The 20,476-nt window shown below is 39.6% G+C and overlaps 1 protein-coding gene across 1 annotated transcript in view; it reads right to left on the reverse strand.

Annotated features, from left to right (window-relative positions):
* TECPR1 (tectonin beta-propeller repeat containing 1) overlaps positions 1 to 14,582 on the reverse strand; it is an 80,085-nt gene extending 65,503 nt beyond the window's left edge. Inside the window, exons 1-5 of the mRNA XM_063430343.1 lie at positions 14,471 to 14,582; positions 9,078 to 9,303; positions 8,278 to 8,460; positions 5,165 to 5,287; positions 462 to 587 (exon numbers count right to left, since the gene is read on the reverse strand). Coding sequence (XP_063286413.1) covers positions 462 to 587; positions 5,165 to 5,287; positions 8,278 to 8,460; positions 9,078 to 9,302 — 657 coding nt within the window. The 5' untranslated portion in view covers position 9,303; positions 14,471 to 14,582. The remainder of the gene's footprint in view (positions 1 to 461; positions 588 to 5,164; positions 5,288 to 8,277; positions 8,461 to 9,077; positions 9,304 to 14,470) is intronic.
* Positions 14,583 to 20,476: the final 5,894 nt, after the last annotated feature.

The raw sequence follows: 20,476 nt of genomic DNA on the forward strand, positions 1-20,476 counted from the left end.
ACTTTGGAAGTTCACACTCCTTTCCCTGACAGGCTTTCAGTGGTTAGTAACTCAAAACCTTGATGTTCTTATCTTTTACTACTTACATAAGGGACAAGGGTTAGATCACCCTTTCTATGTCACTTACCTCTCTGACTTGCCAACTGATCACAGCCAGATTTTGCTCACTTTTGCTCTTTCTTGATGGCGTTGGGTCTACACATACTTAAAATATTTATTTATTTGCATGACTTTAATATATATTTTTCGAAAGGACCTACTAATTATTCTAGGACCCTCCTTTTTTTTTTTGTTCTAGTTCACGGTTTAGATATATTATTTATTTTATTGTTCAAATACATAAATAAAAATTTACAAAAAAAATAAAATAAAATAAAATACACATCTTTGCACTTGGGTTACCACAGTATACCATGGCTGGAAGCAAATCATTTTTCGAGAAAAGCATATTTTGCTCATACCTTCCCCTGCAAAGAAACCGTCCAGACTGACAATCGGCCAAAAGGCTCATCTGTGACTTCCCATCCTCCAACTGAAATATCATTAAATGGGTCAGGTAACTGCTTTTTATCTTCGTGTGACTGGATCTAATAGAGGGATACATTTTAAGAACACTCAGTGTATTAATATTCTACCGGTAGAAGAAGCAGAAGACACACTTAATAACTAGAAACCAGCATAGACCAAAACATATTCTATACATTTCCATTTTAAGTCAAAAAGAAGCACAACATTTATTAAACTGGGTGTTGTAAATTTATTCAAATGTAAGTATAAAGTTTTGTAGACTAAAATGTAATAAGAGAAAACTCTAGCATGTACTTTTGCCAATTTTCAATGCATTATGAAGTGTTAAAAAAATAAATACGGCGCCTTTGCAATTCTCTTAAACTAACAATAGGGCAGCAATTAGTCAGTGATGGTCTTCTCCTAGGTTTAATGGAAGAGTTATATATTTCCTGTAAAACAGGACAGCTTTTACATGAGACATAAAAAAAAATTACACAGACACTACTGAAAGATTCAAGATTAAAATAAAAGCCTGAAGTTTTTATATCTAGTAATTCAAGCTACTATCTGGCTCCATTAAAGAGATTGCTGCACATGTCCACTAGGTCTCCGGTGCTTCTCTTTGAGAAACATTGGACTGTACTAGAGATCACATGGACTGACAATCTCATCAAAGCAACAGCAACTGCCCAACTGACATTTTGGATAAAAGGCTAGTTTACTGGCTTTTGTTTTATATGGGTGAGGGAGATACACCAAGCAAGGCACCCCTCAACATTAAAAATAAATGTTTATGGGGTGGAGTTTGCCTGGCAAAGTGGATGGCCGCATGTTAGAGGAGCTCCAGCCACACTCGCCCTTCATTTAGCTACCACCAGCACTTGATTTTCCCACTTTCTCTCATACTACCTTCTCCCCTCACTGTCCCCTGCAGTCTGAAGTTAGATGTCACTTAGGAAATGCCAAAATATGGAAGCTCCGGTCTCCCCTATCTACCGTGCCCTCCCACTTCAAAAGCCAGGTGGAAGGACGTCGACCATCGCTTCCACAATCTGTCTACTGTGGAACGGTGCCTGAAAGGAGAAATTGAAAAAAGAGCATCCAGCAAACATGCTCTTGGGCACATGATGTCAGATCCGGAGAACAAGGTAGAGGAATTCATCCACCACCACAACAATGCCCCACCCGCCTCAATGTTACTTTAGTGAATGTTCTGTCTGGATCGGAGACCCGAAAAACCCTAGCTGCCAGCCAATGAAATGCCACGTAGTGACCTTATGTCACGTCTGTCTGTGAGTCCTTGCATGCAGAGCTCAGTTGAAGGCAAGGAGATACAATTCAGATGTCCATCATTCCTAATTATATGAGAATATATTAATAAGTATTTCACAGTGTGTTTAGGGTGTTATTTAAGTGCTTCCCATTCTTTTTACTTTTTTAAAGTGTATCTATTGTACCTTGTTTTGAGTGTGTGTAGCTGCACATACCCACTATTAGCGCTAGAGCACACTTCGTATTCACCATTGGTGTATATTTATTGTGCAATCCAACCACTACGCTTGGAGATATAATTTCTGTCTTTTTGAATTTCGCATTGGTAGGAATTATAGCTCAGTTTCCTTTCTCAGTGCTCTGGGGGGTCCCCATGCCCGGGAGTTACAGCTCTCCGCCGGTTGTTCACCCCTTGTCTCCTCCAGGTACACTCGCTTTGAACTCTATGGTTTTGCATATCAGGGCATAACATCGATAATCGTTTCCTTAGCAGCTCTTAAAAATTAGGTAAATACAACCTCAGATGAACAATAACAAATGACATATTACACCATGTCATTCTCCAATACGGAGAATGAAATGTGTATTTTTTTTTTTTTATTTTTTTTTTATTCTTTATTTTTGTTGTGCAAAAGCTTGACAGACAGGGTTAATATGCCACGATAATAGTTACAGAAATGTGTATTTTTAATGTTAAAGGGTTCCTTTAACAACTGATTTGTATGCATTTTCTTTTTCCAATGATTGAAATCTTGTGAATCCTACACACTGCTATACAGTTCCTTTAAGAACCCAAACAACTAAATTAGATGGTGAGAGGAGGACAGCAGTGGTTTTGTGAATGATAAGGCTGCATGTTTTATTGAAGATGTTTAACCACTTCCTTTAGGATGTGGAAGAAAACAAGGGTGGGTCCTTTGGTGCAAAAGGTGTTTTACATTTTGGGTAAGCATGTATTTAAAGTTAAGAATACCTATAAAATAGATAATAAAAAATACACAAAAATGTATCTTTCCAAAACTTTATGGAAATAGAAGGAGATTGTATGCTAAACATCGCTCTACAAACCGGTCCAAGGTTCACCAAACCTAATATAAGATAAATGAAATCATGAGGTTGACCAGGAGTTGATAATTAATGTAATAAGTAACTAATGACTAAAAAGAGAATAAAGAAAAAATAAAAAATAGAAATACAATATATATATATATATATATATATATATATATATATATATATATATATTTATAAAAATACAAAAAAAGACTAAATATAAAAATTGGGAGATTAATATTAGGCAGGATAATATAATATATAAAATGTCCAAAAAAAGAAAAGTTTAAATACCACATTTTCTAATTGTCCTGGATATCAAGGAAAATACAATGTATGTCTGCAAATGCAGCAATTTAGTCTGAATGCTACTGTATAATATACTACAGCAAAAAAGCAGTCTTAAAGGAACACTAATAATAATAATAATAATGTTAAAATCACTATTTGGGATGGTGGAGAGGGGGGGCCTGACTGTCATGGTGGAAGAATGTGCATTGCATGAGCTCCTCTCCTACACTGCATAAAACTGTGCTTTCTAGCCTCATCTAGCCTGCTTTAAATTAAATTTAACTCCTTACACGGCCTTTGTCCTGGCTGAGGTGCACGGCACGGGCCAGAGAGGTGCGTAAAGCTCGTCTACCACACTGTTTGAAACATGCGGCCTGGTGCGCCCAGAGCGGGAGAGGACGGAGTTGCCCAGCTGCACTCAGCATTAAGCAAGAGCCCTGATGCCCACCCACTGGATTGGTGGGGGTGACCCGGTCCACCCCTAGGGGTGAAGCTACAGAGGCTGACAGCAATTCTAGCAGCAAATCCAACAAGGCGGATTTATACAGTGTATACATTTTAGGGAGGGGGCGGGTGTATTAAATTGGTTAAGAGGTAGGGGGGCAGTGTATAAGAATGGTGGGAGGGGGAGGCATTGTATTAGAGTGGAGGGAGGGGCAGTGTGTTAAATTGGGGAGGGCAGTGTATTAAATTGGGGGCAATGTATTGAATTTTTGGCAGTGTATTAGAGTGGGTGGAGGGGGCAGTGTATTAGATTGGGTCTGCATGTAGGTGCTGAACGCTCCCAATGGAGATGCTGATATAATTGTTGTGATACGTTTTACTGTTTTGAAACACTAATATTTGTGTTTAGCGAAGTCTCCCGAGTATAACAGTACCCCTCATGTACAGGTTTTATGGTGTTTTTAAAAGTTACAGAGTCAAATATAAGGCTTGCGTTTCAGTTTTTTCACATTAAAATTCGCCAGGTCGCCTTTGAGACCGTACGGTAGCCCAGAAATGAAAATTACCCCCATGATGGCATACCATTTGCAATAGTAGACAACCCAGGGTATTGCAAATAGGGTATGTTCAGTTTTTTTTAGTAGCCACTTAGTCACAAACACTGGCCAAAATTTGCGTTCAAATATTCAAATATTAACACTAATTTTGGCCAGTGTTTGTGACCAAGTGGCTACTAAAAAGACTGGACATACTCCATTTGCAATACCTTGGGTTGTCTACTTTTGCAAATGGTATGCTATCATGGGGGTAATTCTTATTCCTGGGCTACCATATGGTCTCAAAGGCAACGTAACCAATCTGGCGAATTCCAATGTGAAAAAACTGAAAAATGTAACACGCTATATTTGACCCTGTAACTTCCCAAAACACCATAAAACCTGTACATAGGGGGTACTGTTTTGCATGTGAGACATCGCTGAATACAAATATGTGTATGTTACTGCAGTAAAAGCAAACAGTATTTTGACATTCACAGTTAAAATGTCACGTAGAACTAAAAAAAAAGAAATAAAAAAAAATTATTTTCTCCCATTTTTTAAATATTTTTTCATATTAAATTATGTTCTATACCGAAATATTTGATGTTAAACGAAAGCCCTGTTTCCCCTGAATAAAATGATATATAATAAGTGTGGGGACATTTAATATGAAAGAGGTGAATTACGGTTGGACAGACATATAGCGCAAATGCATGCCAGGTTTTGTTTACGTTTTGTTTTGATCACAAGGTGTACATTTGGCTGCGGTCTTAAGGGGTTAAGCAACTTTTTTTTATACTGTACTTTTCTAAATAAACCTACGTTTTTAAGTTTTTGTTTTTTTTGCAGCCCACATAAACTTAAACCTTGTTTATTTGGCCAAGGTTAGCCTTTGAGTTTGACATGCTTGGTCTAGACACTTTGGGGGTAATTCATTGATCAGTGGATGGTATATCACTTATCTAATAAGTATCTAGATAATAAACAATGTAATAAAAGTACTGCTGACATATGAATATAGACTGATGAATAAAAAGTTTTTAAAAAAAGATCACCTTTGCCCAGATGTTCCTTGAAGTATACCTTCTATACCGTATCCATCTTCTACGGCGTACACAAGAATTCCACTTTTTATCCTTGGTGTATGTTGCTGGAAAATCTAAAGCGTATGTCCAGCCCTGAAAACGAACGTGAGAGAACTTTTTAGAAATCTATTAGAAGTGACCACAGATAATGCCTTCTGATTTGTGTACAAAAAACATGAGAATGTCAGGAAGGAAAAGATCCCAGGAGTAATGAAAGTAAGAGAAAAGTAAGCATCGTGGTATAATTTTAAACTGACATTAAATGTAATTTAGCTGGCATTCTAATACACTGTCCCCTCCACCCATTCTAATACACTTTTCTTCCTACTGTGGTCACATGCCTACCTTCCAAGAGCAGTCACAGATGAGAATTTATGACAACTACTGTTTGTTGATCTTTTCCACCAAATCCGGTGTCGACTGACATAAAGTCCACATTTTAGAAGAATGGGATATAATCTACCTGGTGCTGGATTATTTGACAATGTATAAAGCAAGCTGGATCATAGACTTAAAGGTAAAGTGAAACATTTTTGGAAACAATGCTGCAAAAAAAATATTGAAAAGCGCCTACAATTTTTATATAATGGTCTATTTTAAAGAATTAGTAAATGTCAGGTTCTGGAACTCAGTAGTCAGTACAAGCGAAAGCAGATGTTTGGATTTTATTAATTTTTTGTCCATCATTTTGCATGTGTGCCTGGTTCTGCCTCACCAGAAACTGATATTCATAAATCTGCACACAAATCAGCATGTTCTCAGAGAAGTGGACGCATTTATTGATGAATCCAATAGGCTTTTTAATATCTATGAGGAATCTGTGAGTATGTGTTCGTACAACATCATATAATTAGTATGATCAACAATACTAGAATTTGTAAAGGAAGACTAGTACAAGGAAGACAATGGCAATGTCTGGATTTCCCAATTCAAGCATCGAATTGGCTTGAATTTGGTCTGGATTTTAGTTGGACTGCATGCCTCAACGGCTGAAATGCAGACACAGATTTATATAACAGAACAAATGTTAGGTTGCGCCACAACTACAAAATTAAATAAAAATAATAATTATTCTTGTGGGAATCTAGAGAGATATTTATTTCTTCTTTTGAATATTGGCCATGTTACCTTTCTAGTGCCATGTACTTTTTTTTTTTTTACTTTAGGTTCTGCTGCCTGTCTTTTACAACCTGTCTGTATAGTCACTTAGCGCTGATACATTTGTCGTTTGTTCTAACAGATTTATTTAAGTGACACTATAGTCACTTTAGATTAATGAAGCCGTTTTGGTGTATAGGTCATGGCCCTGCAGTCTCACTGTTCATTTCTATGCCATCTAGTCATACCTCCCTGCATGTGACTTGCACAGCCTTCCTAAACACTTCCTGTAAAAATAGTAATCTAATGTGTATACTTCCTTTATTCTGTTTAATTTGGAATTGCCTATTTCTGCTCTGTTTATAGCTTGCTAGACCCTGCAGGAGCCTCCCGTGTGTGATTAAATATTCTATATGGCACGTGGGCCATATCTACGAATTGTTTGAAACTAGCGATTGGGCAAACTGTGGGTCTTTAGTAAATATGAGAATTGCCATTGTGATCTAAATTTGGTCATTTGTGTTTAGCGAATAACCCTGTAGATATTTTCTGAGACATCAAAGTCTAGAGGTTTGCTACATGAGGAAATGCTAAGTAAAGCAGGTTTTCCATTAATGCACACAAAATTTTATTAGAAAAAATATATATTATATTGACCACTGAGTGGCTCTTTAAGGAGGGTTAAGTCATTTGTCTACACAAAAATAATTTTGCAGTTAATGCAGAATTTGTCTTAGCTGGAATTTTGTGAGACTAGTAAACATTAAGAAAGAACAAAAATTAGGTTGAATTAAAAAGAAGTTCAAGAAACCCAATTATGACGCCATAACCACTTTCACATATAGAAGCCTTATTTTACCAGAGACTGATTTTTAAAAAAAAAAGCAAAACGGCATGAGAAACTGAACTGCACGATCCTTGTGACATCCCAAGCCGACAATAAACTAAATGACTACTTCTGTCTAGATTCCACAAGGTCCAGTGATTTCTATTCCGGATGGTCCCTATCCCAACAAGTTCCTCACTAAATAGTACCTGTAGTGGCTATGGTGCCAGGAGTGCCCTGGTGCCCCTCCATTGAAAGTAGTCAAACCATTTTCTAATGGATCAGCTGATCATGCTAAGCCAATAAGCCAAGCCCTGCACCACCAGGCCATGTAGACCATGTTAGAAAATGGTTTGACTACTTACAGTGGTGGGGGAGGACACGGTAGTGATTACGATGCTTGGAGTGTTCCTTTAGCTCTTACGGCTACAGTCAGAGATGCTAACTTGCCAATTAAAATTGACATTCTTAGTATTATAACCACTATTTCCTATTGTAGTTGTTAAGGCATAAGGAGTCTTTGAGTGCTGAGCCATGCTTTTGATTGGACTGAAGAAAAAAAAAACCAAAAAACAAAAACAAAAACCTGAGACTCTACATGTGCAGTCTTTGGACATCGCTTGGATAATGGATAGTTACTCTAAACCTGTCCAAAGCTATCCTTTGTCAGCAATGGTACGCTGTGAGCACGGTGCTAACCCTCTCCTAGTGGCCTATCACTGTAATTTACATTTTTCTTGAATTGCTAATGTTTGACAGAAAATAGCACCCAGAAATGTCACCTTAACCATTATAATAAGCTCTAGTGGTTCTGTTTTTTAGAATGTCTCTTTAAACATAGAAAGGCAAGCAAATTAGAATCCCCTATCATGGTTCCAATATGATTCTTTCAGTGCAGGAACAATAAGCAATGTCAATCAACTCAAATGGCACCAACTGGAGAACACAAGTCCCAAGCAGGGGTAAAAACAAACCTTAAAAATTATATGACATTTATCGTAAAAGTAGCATTCTAATTTTCCTATCCCAGGTGTATTGTAATTTCACCAATTAAGGAACAGGTTTTTGTTTTGCACACGAAAAATCACTGAATACACACACACACTGCTAATTGACAGTGGATACAATCTCCAAAGCATTTACTAGATGTAAGACTTACCCCTTTCTCTGTGGGTTCTCCTCCTATATTTTCATCCACATACCAATCAGATTCCCAATCCCAGTGCTGTGAGGGAAGTTCGAAACTTTTGAGCTGTTGGTGCTTCAAGCCAGTGACATCACTCCACTGCCAACGATCACTGGGAAGCAGCTTATCACAAAAACCATCCACAGGATTCCAACGCTAAAAACACAAGAGAATCACTATACATGCAAGAAATAATGCAATTACATTCACGGAACCAACCGGCTCTGGAAATGTTAAACATTTACTCCCTGTGGTCCATAAGATCATAGATGGTCAGTCATTCGCTATGCATGAGCACATCCAGCGTCACCCGAAACCCCATAGGAAAGCATTGTAAAATAATGTAAACAATCTTTCCTATGGGGGAAGAACGAATGCGAATGCAGCCATTCTCCCGGCTGACGGGAGAGGAGCAGAGCCCAAGCTAGTGCAGAGGGACAAGTCACAGAACGGTAAGGTAAGTCACAGAACAGGTTTTTAAACCCTTCTGCATCAAGGGAAGGAGGGGGGGGGACTTTGACCTATAGGTGGCACTATAGAGAGCTCTAGTGCCAGGAAAACAACTTTGTTTTCTTGGCACTATAGTTTCTCTTTAATTACAATGCATATAAATTGGTGTTTTACACAGAGCTTTACATAAGGAATAAAAATCATCACATCGTCAATTTAAACAAAACAACAACAAAAAACAGGTTGACAGGTACAGTTTCTTCAAGTAAAAACACATGCAGACGAGACACTTTAAAGTAAAGACTTCCAGTAAATATGCCTACCTGATTCTCATAGGTTTCTTCTTGATATCGTATGGGAAGATCGCTGGAATGAACATAGACATACAGCTGATGATTACCAGCGATTCCCCAACAGCACTGCCGTACAGCAGACACCCTTTTGAATTGCAGTTGGCTATCTTTGCACATATCCCAGTGCTGTCCATCGGTAGACAAAGTGTACACTTTCCCCCAAACATCCACTGTCCACAGCACAGTACTCGGCATTCTGCTGTATTAAAACCAAATATCAATCCGTTAGAAGACCATAATATTAGTACTTTTCTGGAACACTGATGCAGTTCTCAAGAACAATATACACTGAGCACTTGGCTATCCTTCCTTCAAAACTCAGGTTCTTTTAAGTAAAACTTTTATTTATTTTTTTACTACAATGTATCCTCCTACTTGAATGCACTACATTAGGTGATACTGATGGGAAAATGAAAGAATGAAATAAGGAAATAAAAAAAAAGTACAGAAACGAAAAAGAAAAAAAGAATTAAAAACAACACAGGAAAAAAGAACAAGTGGTAACTCTTGAGCGACCGGACCTTTACTTAGAACATTCTGGCCTCCCTTGTGGGAAGAGCATACTGGGCTGGTATTGATGTATAGGTGGGTAAGAGAACAATAGGAGATAGTGGGGGGAGGAGATAGATAGAAAAAAAACAAAGGTTGGCAGTCTGATATAGGAAGAAAGCCAAAAACTGCATAAGAGCTGTAAAGGCCCTGGGGAGATAGCGCAGCCAAGCGGACAAGGGCACATGTAGGAGTGTGGGGATAGATGCATAGCATTGGTTGGAAAGAGTCTGTGGGTGGGATTATGTTCTGTGTAAGACAGTGTGGGGGAGGTCTTACCTCAGTGCCACTTGGGATTCGGGCCAGCAAACAGCTTCCCTCCCGCCCACCCTATAGTACATTTCGTCACAGCTAGCCGGGGGTATGTCCTTGCCAATTGAGTTGGAGGTTACGTTTAAGTAGATGGAATGAGATGAACAAGTTTTTTAAGGTCTCAAACCTCCCCTGCTCTAAAGGTTAAACTTTAGGTTGCCTGAGGTCTCGTGCCCATCGAGCGTGGATAAGGTCGGCTGATGGCAGGCATTGGAAATATATGATTTTTATGACGAGGGGGGAGGTGAGAGGGAGTGGTGATTAGGAACCACTCCAGGTTTTATTGGCAAGGACGGTTGGGTCACTGTATAACACTATGGGTGGAGTTATATATGTATATATGTTAATTTATGCTTATTTATGTCTAATGTTTGGTTACAGAAAAGAAGAGATTTAATAAATAAAGTTATGGATGTGTTATGCAGTAATTTAGTTTGTCATAATAAATGCTGTGGCCTGTTTCATCCATACTAAGTGGTCTGTCGTTACTGGGGGGTTTAATGGGGTTAGATTTTGTTCTAGGCTGCATCGCGATTCCCCACTACGTACATACATGATATATATTAGTAGGGGACACATCCCTTTAAGAGTTGTCAAATTATTCCTACTTTAGGAATTTCACCAAGCACTAAGGGGTTAGAAAATCATTTTTTAAAGGATTATATCAGTAATTCATTCAAAATCAAAATCAAAGTTGCTGTTCTAGAATTTGCAGGTAATACCCACACGTTCTAGCTTTGTTGCAAAGTCTCCCATTCCGGTATTCTGGAGGAAGTCAGCAGTTCCTCTTTGCTTAACCCCTTTAGAACGGAGGCAGTTGTCCAAGCACACTGAACCAAAACAAAACCTAGAATCTGTGCCACCATAATTTCAGAGTTTCTCTGAAGCTGCCCAAATACAGAAAACATTATTTTAATATCCTATATGTAAATCCTAACTAACACAACAAGAAGTGTGAATAAAATGATAAAAACTGAAGGGGGGATATGGATGAGGGGGGAGAAGTTTAAAAAAATTTCTCTTTTTACATTTTTACTTATATTAATATTTTTACACAAAATATAGCTCATAAGAGCTCAAAATAGATTCACATATCAGTCATGATTGTTGAATTACTCATATGTCTAGGATGTCAAATAATTTTTGTTAGTTAACTTTAACACTATAACAACCCCCAAAACATTATATGAAACCATCATGCTTACTCCAATGCTAACTGTATACCTACCGTAACCTTACCCCCACTATGCCAACCCTAACACTGCATTAATTCTTACTTTGACCTAACACTAACCCTAAGGAAATATCAGCAGATGGGTTTCCTAGTTAAAACAGTAGAAAGTGGTCTGTGACCGCCACCTACTGACTATTTTCATTATTACATTGAGATTAACCTGTAATACTGAAATCAAGCATGCGTTCCAAGCCGATTACAAAGTGATCGCTGCTGGGCAGCTGGCAAAGCACGGAACGTTCTAACATTGGAAATTGGTAAATATAATTTTTCATGGACCCTTTTACTACTAGTATTGCTGCGAAGGTCAGACAAATTATCAGTGTTAAACTGGGCCTAACTCACGATTTAGTCATTAGTCATGCAATATGCTTGATAGTCCAATATAATAACTTATATAACAAATATAACAAATACAAAATAAAAAAGTCTACACTTTTGTTGGCTTTTCGGTTACTTGAACGTCAGCTGACTACATTGACAAGTGTGCAATTAAACTATAATTGTCTGTATGGATATTAAAGTTAGTTGTTTTTCTAACAGTTACAATTTTAATTTGTTATATTGTAAATTTTGCATTATATTGTCTTTACAGTTATTGTTGTGGTGATTATCAAAAATGAAACATACCAGTATCTTATTTAAAATACATGGAAAGTATAGATATTTTGATATTGGACTTTCAACTAGTGATAACAAATTACCTTGGATCATTAATAACAACTGGGTTATTAATTATTTAGCTTAAGTTGAAGACCTTTATATGCCTTTTTATGCTAATATTTTAAACAAAAGTTATTATTTATTTGAGGGCTAAAACCCCTTAATTCGCACTGTGTTTCATTAGTGCCAAATTTTGAGATATGTAATTTCCCCCCCCACCGTGTAAAAATTCAAAATTTTGCTGCTTTCATTATTAAGATAATAACAATTTTGTTTAGTTATTACCAATTACATAAAGGTCACCAAGCCCCCTACAACAGCCAAAATATGTGAAATCAGGCTAGTTGGTTAGTGCTGCGTTGGTTCCTTTAAATTTTGCAGCACAAACGCAGAAGAAATGAATGGTATATTTTTATTCACATCTTAAAAATATGGGGTGCCAACTTTACACTACTCAGATGGCGAGTTACCTAGTTACCCTGACAAAAAAAATACCCCAAACCATTCCAACTAAAAAAATGCAGGGCCTGACCATTATGGCGGAGAGACGTGTCTGTTACAAGCTCCAAAAAAATTTCTGGTGTCTATATCCTGTCCCTGCAGGCTTTTTGCTATAAACACTGTCTTTACATTCTTGCCTAGGGACACCACCAGTGACCACTCCTTACATGGCTATTAGAGGTGCTTCCAGGGGCAGTGCTGCACAATGTGACTGACATTCAGTGTCTCCACACTATGCATGAACACACTGAACTTTTCCTATATAGAGATGCATCTCTATGAGGAGATGCTGATTGGCCAAGCTTGCTTTTGGAACCGCCCATGGCCTGTCTCCTTGACAATCATAGCCTATCCATTGCTTTTGCTATGGGGTCACTTCCACACAGTTCAAAACCTACGATTGGCTGAGATCATCACTTCTGATGATGTAAGCCAAGAAGGCAGATCAGGGGCAGAGCCAGAACCAGCAGACTGGACTATAGGTAAGATTTTACTATATTTGGGGGAAGGGGGAAGGGGGGAAAGGGTTGCCAGGGGCCAAGATAGTGGTTTTCACACTATAGGGTCAGAAATACATGTCTGTGTTCCTGACCCTATAGTGTTCCTTTAACTGAGTTAGTTTGAACCAAGTGGTCTAAGCCAATCAGTACAGCCTTGCATTAGGCTGTGATTAGCTCAGGCGACACATGTGGTACAGGCACTTGGTAAGAATCAGGTAAGTTGCCAAACCGTTCTTAAACTTTCCAACTACTTACTATGGGAGGTCGCCGGGGCACTCCTGGAACCATAGTCACTACATCAGTCTGCAGTGGTTATGCTGCTTAGAATGTTCCTTAAAAAGAATATGATAGCATCAATGAAATACTCTTTAGGAGAGTCATTGGGGCTATAACTGAGTCTTGCTGACAGCCGATAAAAGGTGTACAAAACAGCAATGTTTTCAGTTGCACGGTTAAAATGACAATGACATGAAACCACTTCATTGAGGTGAAGTGGGCTGAGTACCTATAGAGTTCCTTTACCTATTGAAAGTGTGCTGTTGCTGTTAGCTACATAAATATATAACAAGAATAATTTATTTTATAGTTTATAGTGTAAACTGCATAAACGCAAAGTCAGCTCATTGCTGTTTAACCCCTTAAGGACACATGACATGTCATGATTCCCTTTTATTCCAGTTTGGTCCTTAAGGGGCTAAAGCACGTTCTAAAATAATATGCTACTATGCAACAAATTGAACACTAGCATACCATAAGCTCATTCACTAAACAGTGAGTGGTGGTTAATTGAAAAAAATTCTGGTTAAAATAGCCAAGAAGTGATTATAGCGGAGTTGGAGAATTATTAGCAGATCAGCAATTTCCATCTAAATCTTGCAATTCATATTTCAACACATTACAATTCTCTGTTCAAATGGAATGTAACCCAGATAACAAAAGTCATATAGAGCAATCGGCTGCTCTGGATAGAAATTAATGATTTAAATTTGCAATTGAACATTTGAAATCCGGAACAGTACAATGGAAATAGGTCTCAGAAACCAGGCTGATCGAAATTGGCTTGCCGTTAATTGCCAATTATATCAAATAGAAATCTTCCATAAAACCAAAATGTTTTGACAATACAAACAGAGACCAGCAGCTTCATTATTGGGATTGATGGTGAGGGAGTGATTGGGTCCCATCTAGTTAATAAAAGGTCTGGGTTATTTGTATTATTTTATCTTATTTGTTTATTGATTTACCAAATTGCCTACTGGCTATTTTCCTCTGAGAAAAAGCAAATAATCTGTGATTGCTTCTGCAATGTAAAAACTCAAAAGAAAAAGTGATAACAATAGAATCATTGAGTAAAATTAAATATATATATATATATATATACATGAAGTCAGGTTATTCAGTGTCCAATCAGGAAGGTTGTAAATAATGATGTCACCTTAGCCATCTGGTCTTCTTGTGATCATTAATTCTAATAGCCAGCAGCCTCTGTAAGGCAGCAGCAGCTATGTCTCCAGCACTGATGAGGTTAAGACATTTGATCTTGCCCCAGGATGCATGGACTGGCTAATGTGACCCTGACTAGCCCCCGAGCAGACATAACTTACCTTCAGCTAGTGGCTGGGCTAGCAGGCCGGAAGTACAGACCTCCTGCTCACCGGGACACACAGTTACAATGTTGACAGAATGAAGCCATTGCGATGACACCTCTCTGCCAGGCTGCCGTGGGAGGGACCTCCTGCCAGCTCTGCGCTCCTCCTATTGGACGCGCTGCAAGGAGAAGGGATAAAACGAGCTCTGTGAGTGGGCCGGAAAGGTTCCACGTCAGACTGTGTGATACAGCAACAAACTGTGGGTGATAAGGGATATTGCTGTGTACGTACAGCTGGTAGGGTTCGATGGCATGTAGAGGAAATGTATAGAATCCGGGGATTTAAAGGATTTCGCGGGATTTAAGAGGTAGTGTAGGATTCAGTGGTCTGGAGAGGTAGTGTATAGGGTTAAATGGTGTGGACAGGCAGTATGTAGGGTTTAGTGGTGTGGACAGGCAGTGTGTAGTGGTGTGGACAGGCAGTGTGTAGTGGTGTGGACAGGCAGTGTGTAGTGGTGTGGACAGGCAGTGTGTAATGGCGTGGACAGGCAGTGTGTAGTGGCGTGGGCAGGCAGTGTGTAGTGGCGTGGGCAGGCAGTGTGTAGTGGCGTGGGCAGGCAGTGTGTAGTGGCGTGGGCAGGCAGTGTGTAGTGGCGTGGGCAGGCAGTGTGTAGTGGCGTGGGCAGGCAGGGTTAAATGGCGTGGGCAGGCAGGGTTAAATGGCGTGGGCAGGCAGGGTTAAATGGCGTGGGCAGGCAGGGTTAAATGGCGTGGGCAGGCAGGGTTAAATGGCGTGGACAGGCAGGGTTAAATGGCGTGGACAGGCAGGGTTAAATGGCGTGGACAGGCAGGGTTAAATGGCGTGGACAGGCAGGGTTAAATGGCGTGGACAGGCAGGGTTAAATGGCGTGGACAGGCAGGGTTAAATGGCGTGGACAGGCAGGGTTAAATGGCGTGGACAGGCAGGGTTAAATGGCGTGGACAGGCAGGGTTAAATGGCGTGGACAGGCAGGGTTAAATGGCGTGGACAGGCAGGGTTAAATGGCGTGGACAGGCAGTGTGGAGTGGCAGTGTATAGGTTTCAGTGGAATAAAGTGGCAGTATATAGGGATCAGTGGTGCGGACAGGCAGTGTTTAGTGGTCTGGCGAGGTAGTGTATAGTGTTCAGTGGAAAGAAGAGGCAGGTTTTAGTGGTGTGGAGAGGTAGTGTATAAAGTTCAGTGGTTATGGTAGAGAGGTTAGTGTATAGGGTTTAGAGAGGAAATGTATAGGGAAGATTAGGATGTGGAGGCAATGTATAAGGTTCATTGAGGTGGAGAGACAATTTGTTGTTGAATAAAACCCATACATTTCTGAGTGTGTTTTCATTTATACCATTTTGAATTTATTTATGAATGTATGTATACTATACAGATCTACACATACAAGTATATTGAGATACATAGTTTGTATTCTATGAACCCTGCCTCTACTGTATATAAGACACTGTGAAACCTACTATAAACCTGCCATTGGCTTCTAGTCTATCCCGAATGCAACAGCAGGTGCTTATAGGGACACTACAGTTACAGCTTAATGTAGTGGTTCTGGTGTCTACAGCCTGTCAAAGAAAAGGCAGTGTTTACATTACTGCCTAGGGACACCTCCAGTGGCAGTCACTCAGAGGCGCTTCCTGGGTCAGTGTTAAGCAATGTGCAGCACTGACTTTCAGCGTCTCCACGCTCTGCATGGAGGTGCTGAACTTTTCCTATAGAAATACATTAATAAATACATATTTGTATTTCTATAGTGTTCCTTTAAAGGGACATTCGAAGCACCAAAACCACTTCATCTTAATGTAGTAGTTCGGGTGCATAGATGCTGTCCCTTTTTTTTTTGATGATGGCAATGTTTATATTTGTTCGAGAACACTCTTCTAATGGTTGTCAGACTGACTGCCAGTAACAGCTCTTTCAATTTTTAAGACTTTGAAAATAGGTCTTCACCTTTGTTGTGAACAAGGAACACTAAAGTGCGTTAGATCTCAGGAAGATTCTTAAATGTTTTTGTCCATTAATAAAAGTGCTGATTTCAAAGTAAGCATTTATAGAAGCTTTGGAAAGCCGCATGTGCTAAACAAGAAGCCTCTTAAAGTGCCTCAACGAAAACTTGGAAAAAAGATACATGCTTGTTTTCTCTGGGGGCAGATCTACTAAACAGATTTACACTTTAATAGAGTGTGTCTATAAAAACTGATTATGCTGAATGTAACTAAAACTTCTCATAGAGAAGCATTTCGTTCAGTGTCTGTGATTACTTTAGCAAGTGTGTCTAGGAATTGAATGACACCTGTCACTCCATTGTGATGGTGTCATTGGAGGGGGAATGATCCTGTCATGACAGCACTGGCACACTGGAGAAGAGGTAAGAATAAACTTAAAAGCTCCTAAAGGAAATAAATATATTTCTCATCATTAACCCCTTAATTCTTTTGACAATCTTTATTTATGAAAATTTTTCATAAAGAGATGATGTAGAAACACTGGAAAAGAAATGTCCAAAATACAAAAAAGATGTGAAAAAGAAGAGAGAGAGGGGAAAAGGAAGAGAAGATGACCTCAGGAGGAGGCTGGATGTGCCCTTCTCATCCTGTGTGTACACACATAAACTAAACACACTATAGAAATAGGAAGTAAAATAAAAAAAAAAACCTTAATGACACGACACCACTCACAAAATACACCGGGATTGAAGCCTCCATCTATTGGGAAAAGTAAGAAAATATGTGGGGGAATCATAAAGCATTAATATATATACACACACGGGTGTGGAAGTTTAAAGAAAAAATCTACTTGTCCAATGGTCTAATGTGGCAGCCTAATCTACTTGTCCATCATGACATTCTACTTGTCTTGACACAAAATTTTAAATTCGAGAGATGGGGGACCCTGCTTAGACCTGGACATTGGCAGGTTATTCAATAAACGCTCCAAACCCATTCAGATTTAAATGGCAAAAATCTGGAGTTTAGTGACGGGCCATCTGTTCTCCCCCAAAGTGTGTGATGTGTTTCAGTTAGGGGTAATGTGTGTGGTGCTGGCTGTACTTACTCTGTGTACTGGCTTTATGTAATGTGTGTGCTGGCTGTGTGTGATGTGTGACTGGTGTCTGTTGGATGTATGTTGTATGTGTATGCTGGCTGTATGTTGTGCTTGTGTATGTGTGTGTCTGCTGGCTGTAGGTTGTGGGTGTGTGTTTGTTGACTGTATGTTGTGTGTGTGCATGTTCCTGGTGTGTGCTGTATGTTTTGTGTGTGTGCTAGCTGTATATTGTGTGTGATGGCTGTATGTTGTGTATTTTATGTTTTGACAAAGTTCATATATTTATTTTATTAACAAAAATGTCTGATAATAGAAGGAATGTGAATGGTGACAAATAAGAAAGGGGACATCTGTGGAAGAAATAGGACAGGACACTGACTTGAAAGAAGGAACAATGACAAGGAAGAAGAGTGTAAGAATGAAGGAAGGGAGCAGTAAAAAGTAGAGGAAGAGTGCATTGACAATTAGAACTTTGAAACTAGAAACATAGTTGACCTGGAGAGTTTGTCCAATTTGTCTATTTTGGCATGTCATCTGAAATGGTAAGGGCACCTCAGGTACCCACGCCACTTCTCAATTAAGTGGCCTGGATGCAGTGCTCCTGGCGTTTTAGTCCTGCAATCTAAAGCATTGCCGTTCAGTAGCTTCTGCAATGTTTAAATTACAGGGCTATACACACCTCTATTGGCTAAAGAGAATGGGAGAAATTGCGAGCCAAATAACAAGTTATAGGGTACTCTTTAAACAGGGGGAGGAAGGGGAGGCGAGGGGAACCCCTAAAATGTGACTGAACTAGAGTAGAACCATAAAGTGTAACCCTGTGGGTAGCTAATCGTAATATATAGGTCAGTTCAGATATCTATTCACATAAAGAACAGTAGGATATTGGTCTACCAAATAAACATTTTATCTTACAAGATATGTAAAAATAAAATAATCTTTATTGAATATTTGAATATTTCTAAGAACGGAGAACAAAATATATAATAACGAAAAACATTGTGCCCCTAATAAAAGAATAAAACACCAAAAGCAAATGTGCTCAAACAAAAAAAGTGCTTATGGTGTGTTAGTGCAGGTTGTTTCATGCTCCTCCAAACTGATATTATGACATACCTAAACCAGTCGCAAGAGGGTTGAGTACTGAATGATCCAAAATATGATAAAACACTTGGTACTCAATGCTTACAAGGTAATTACAATCTAAAAGAGATTGCATCTACAAACGCCTGCACTGGATATTCAGTGTTAATGTATACAGAAGACCCCTCTCTGTCTTGCCTATATTAGCACCAGTATAATATCCAACATGGTAATTGGTGCTAAGTAGCTAGAGTGAGTGGTCTGAGACATATGAGTACAGCTATATATACACTGAACAAAATTATAAACGCAACACCTTTGTTTTTGGCCCCATTTTTCATGAGCTGAACTCAAAGATCTAAGACTTTTTCTATGTACACAAAAGGCCTATTTCTCCCAATTATTGTTCACAAATCTGTCTAAATCTGTGTTAGTGAGCACTTCTCCTTTACCGAGTTAATCCATCCACCTCACAGGTGTGGCATTTTAAGATGCTGATTAGACAGCATGATTATTGCACAGGTGTGCCTTAGGCTGGCCACAATAAAAGGCCACTCTAAAATGTGCAGTTTTATCACTCAGCACAATGCCACAGATGTTGCAAGTTTTGAGGGAGCGTGCAATTGGCATGCTGACTGCAGGAATGTCCACCAGAGCTGTTGCATGTGAATTGAATGTTCATTTCTCTACCATAAGCCGTCTCCAAAGGCGTTTCAGAGAATTTGGCAGTACATCCAACCGGCCTCACAACCGCAGACCACGTGTAACCACACCAGCCCAGGACCTCTACATCTAGCTTCTTCACCTCCAAGATCGTCTGAGACCAGCCACCCAGACAGCTGCTGCAACAATCGGTTTGCATAACCAAAGAATTTCTGCACAAACTGTCAGAAACCGTCTCAGGGAAGCTCATCTGCATGCTCGTCATCCTCATCCGGGTCTCGACCTGACTGCAGTTCGTCGTCGTAACTGACTTGAGTGGGCAAATGCTCGCATTTGATGGCGTCTGGCACTTTGGAGAGGTGTTCTCTTTACGGATGAATCCCGTTTTTTACTGTACAGGGGAGATGGCAGACAGCGTGTATGGCGTTGTGTGGGTGAGCGGTTTGCTGATGTCAACATTGTGGATCGAGTGGCCCATGGTGGCGGTGGGATATGGTATGGGCAGGCGTATGCTATGGACAATGAACACAGGTGCATTTTATTGATGGCATTTTGAATGCACAGAGATACCGTGACGAGATCCTGAGGCCCTTTGTTGTGCCATTCATCCACGACCATCACCTCATGTTTCAGCATGATTATGCATGGCCCCATGTTGCAAGGATCTGTACGTAATTCCAGGAAGCTAAAAACATCCCAATTCTTTCATGGCCAGCATACTCACCGGACATGTCACCCATTGAGCATGTTTGGGATGCTCTGGATCGGTGAATACGACAGCGTGTTCCAGGTTCTGCCAATATCCAGCAACTTCGCACAGCCATTGAAGAGGAGTGGACCAACATTCCACAGGTCACAATCAACAACCTGATCAACTCTATGCGAAGGAGATGTGTTGCACTGCGTGAAGCAAATGGTGGTCACACCAGATACTGACTGGTTTTTGGACCCCCCGGACCCCTCCAATACAGTAAAACTGCACATATTAGAGTGGCCTTTTATTGTGGCCAGCCTAAGGCACACCTGTGCAATAATCATGCTGTCTAATCAGCATCTTGATATGCCACACCTGTGAGGTGGATGGATTATCTCGGCAAAGGAGAAGTGCTCACTTACACAGATTTAGACAGATTTGTGAACAATATTTGAGAGAAATAGGCCTTTGGTGTACATAGAAAAAGTCTTAGATCTTTGAG

This window comes from Pelobates fuscus, chromosome 8, assembly GCF_036172605.1.
Source record: "Pelobates fuscus isolate aPelFus1 chromosome 8, aPelFus1.pri, whole genome shotgun sequence".
NCBI lineage: Eukaryota > Metazoa > Chordata > Amphibia > Anura > Pelobatidae > Pelobates > Pelobates fuscus.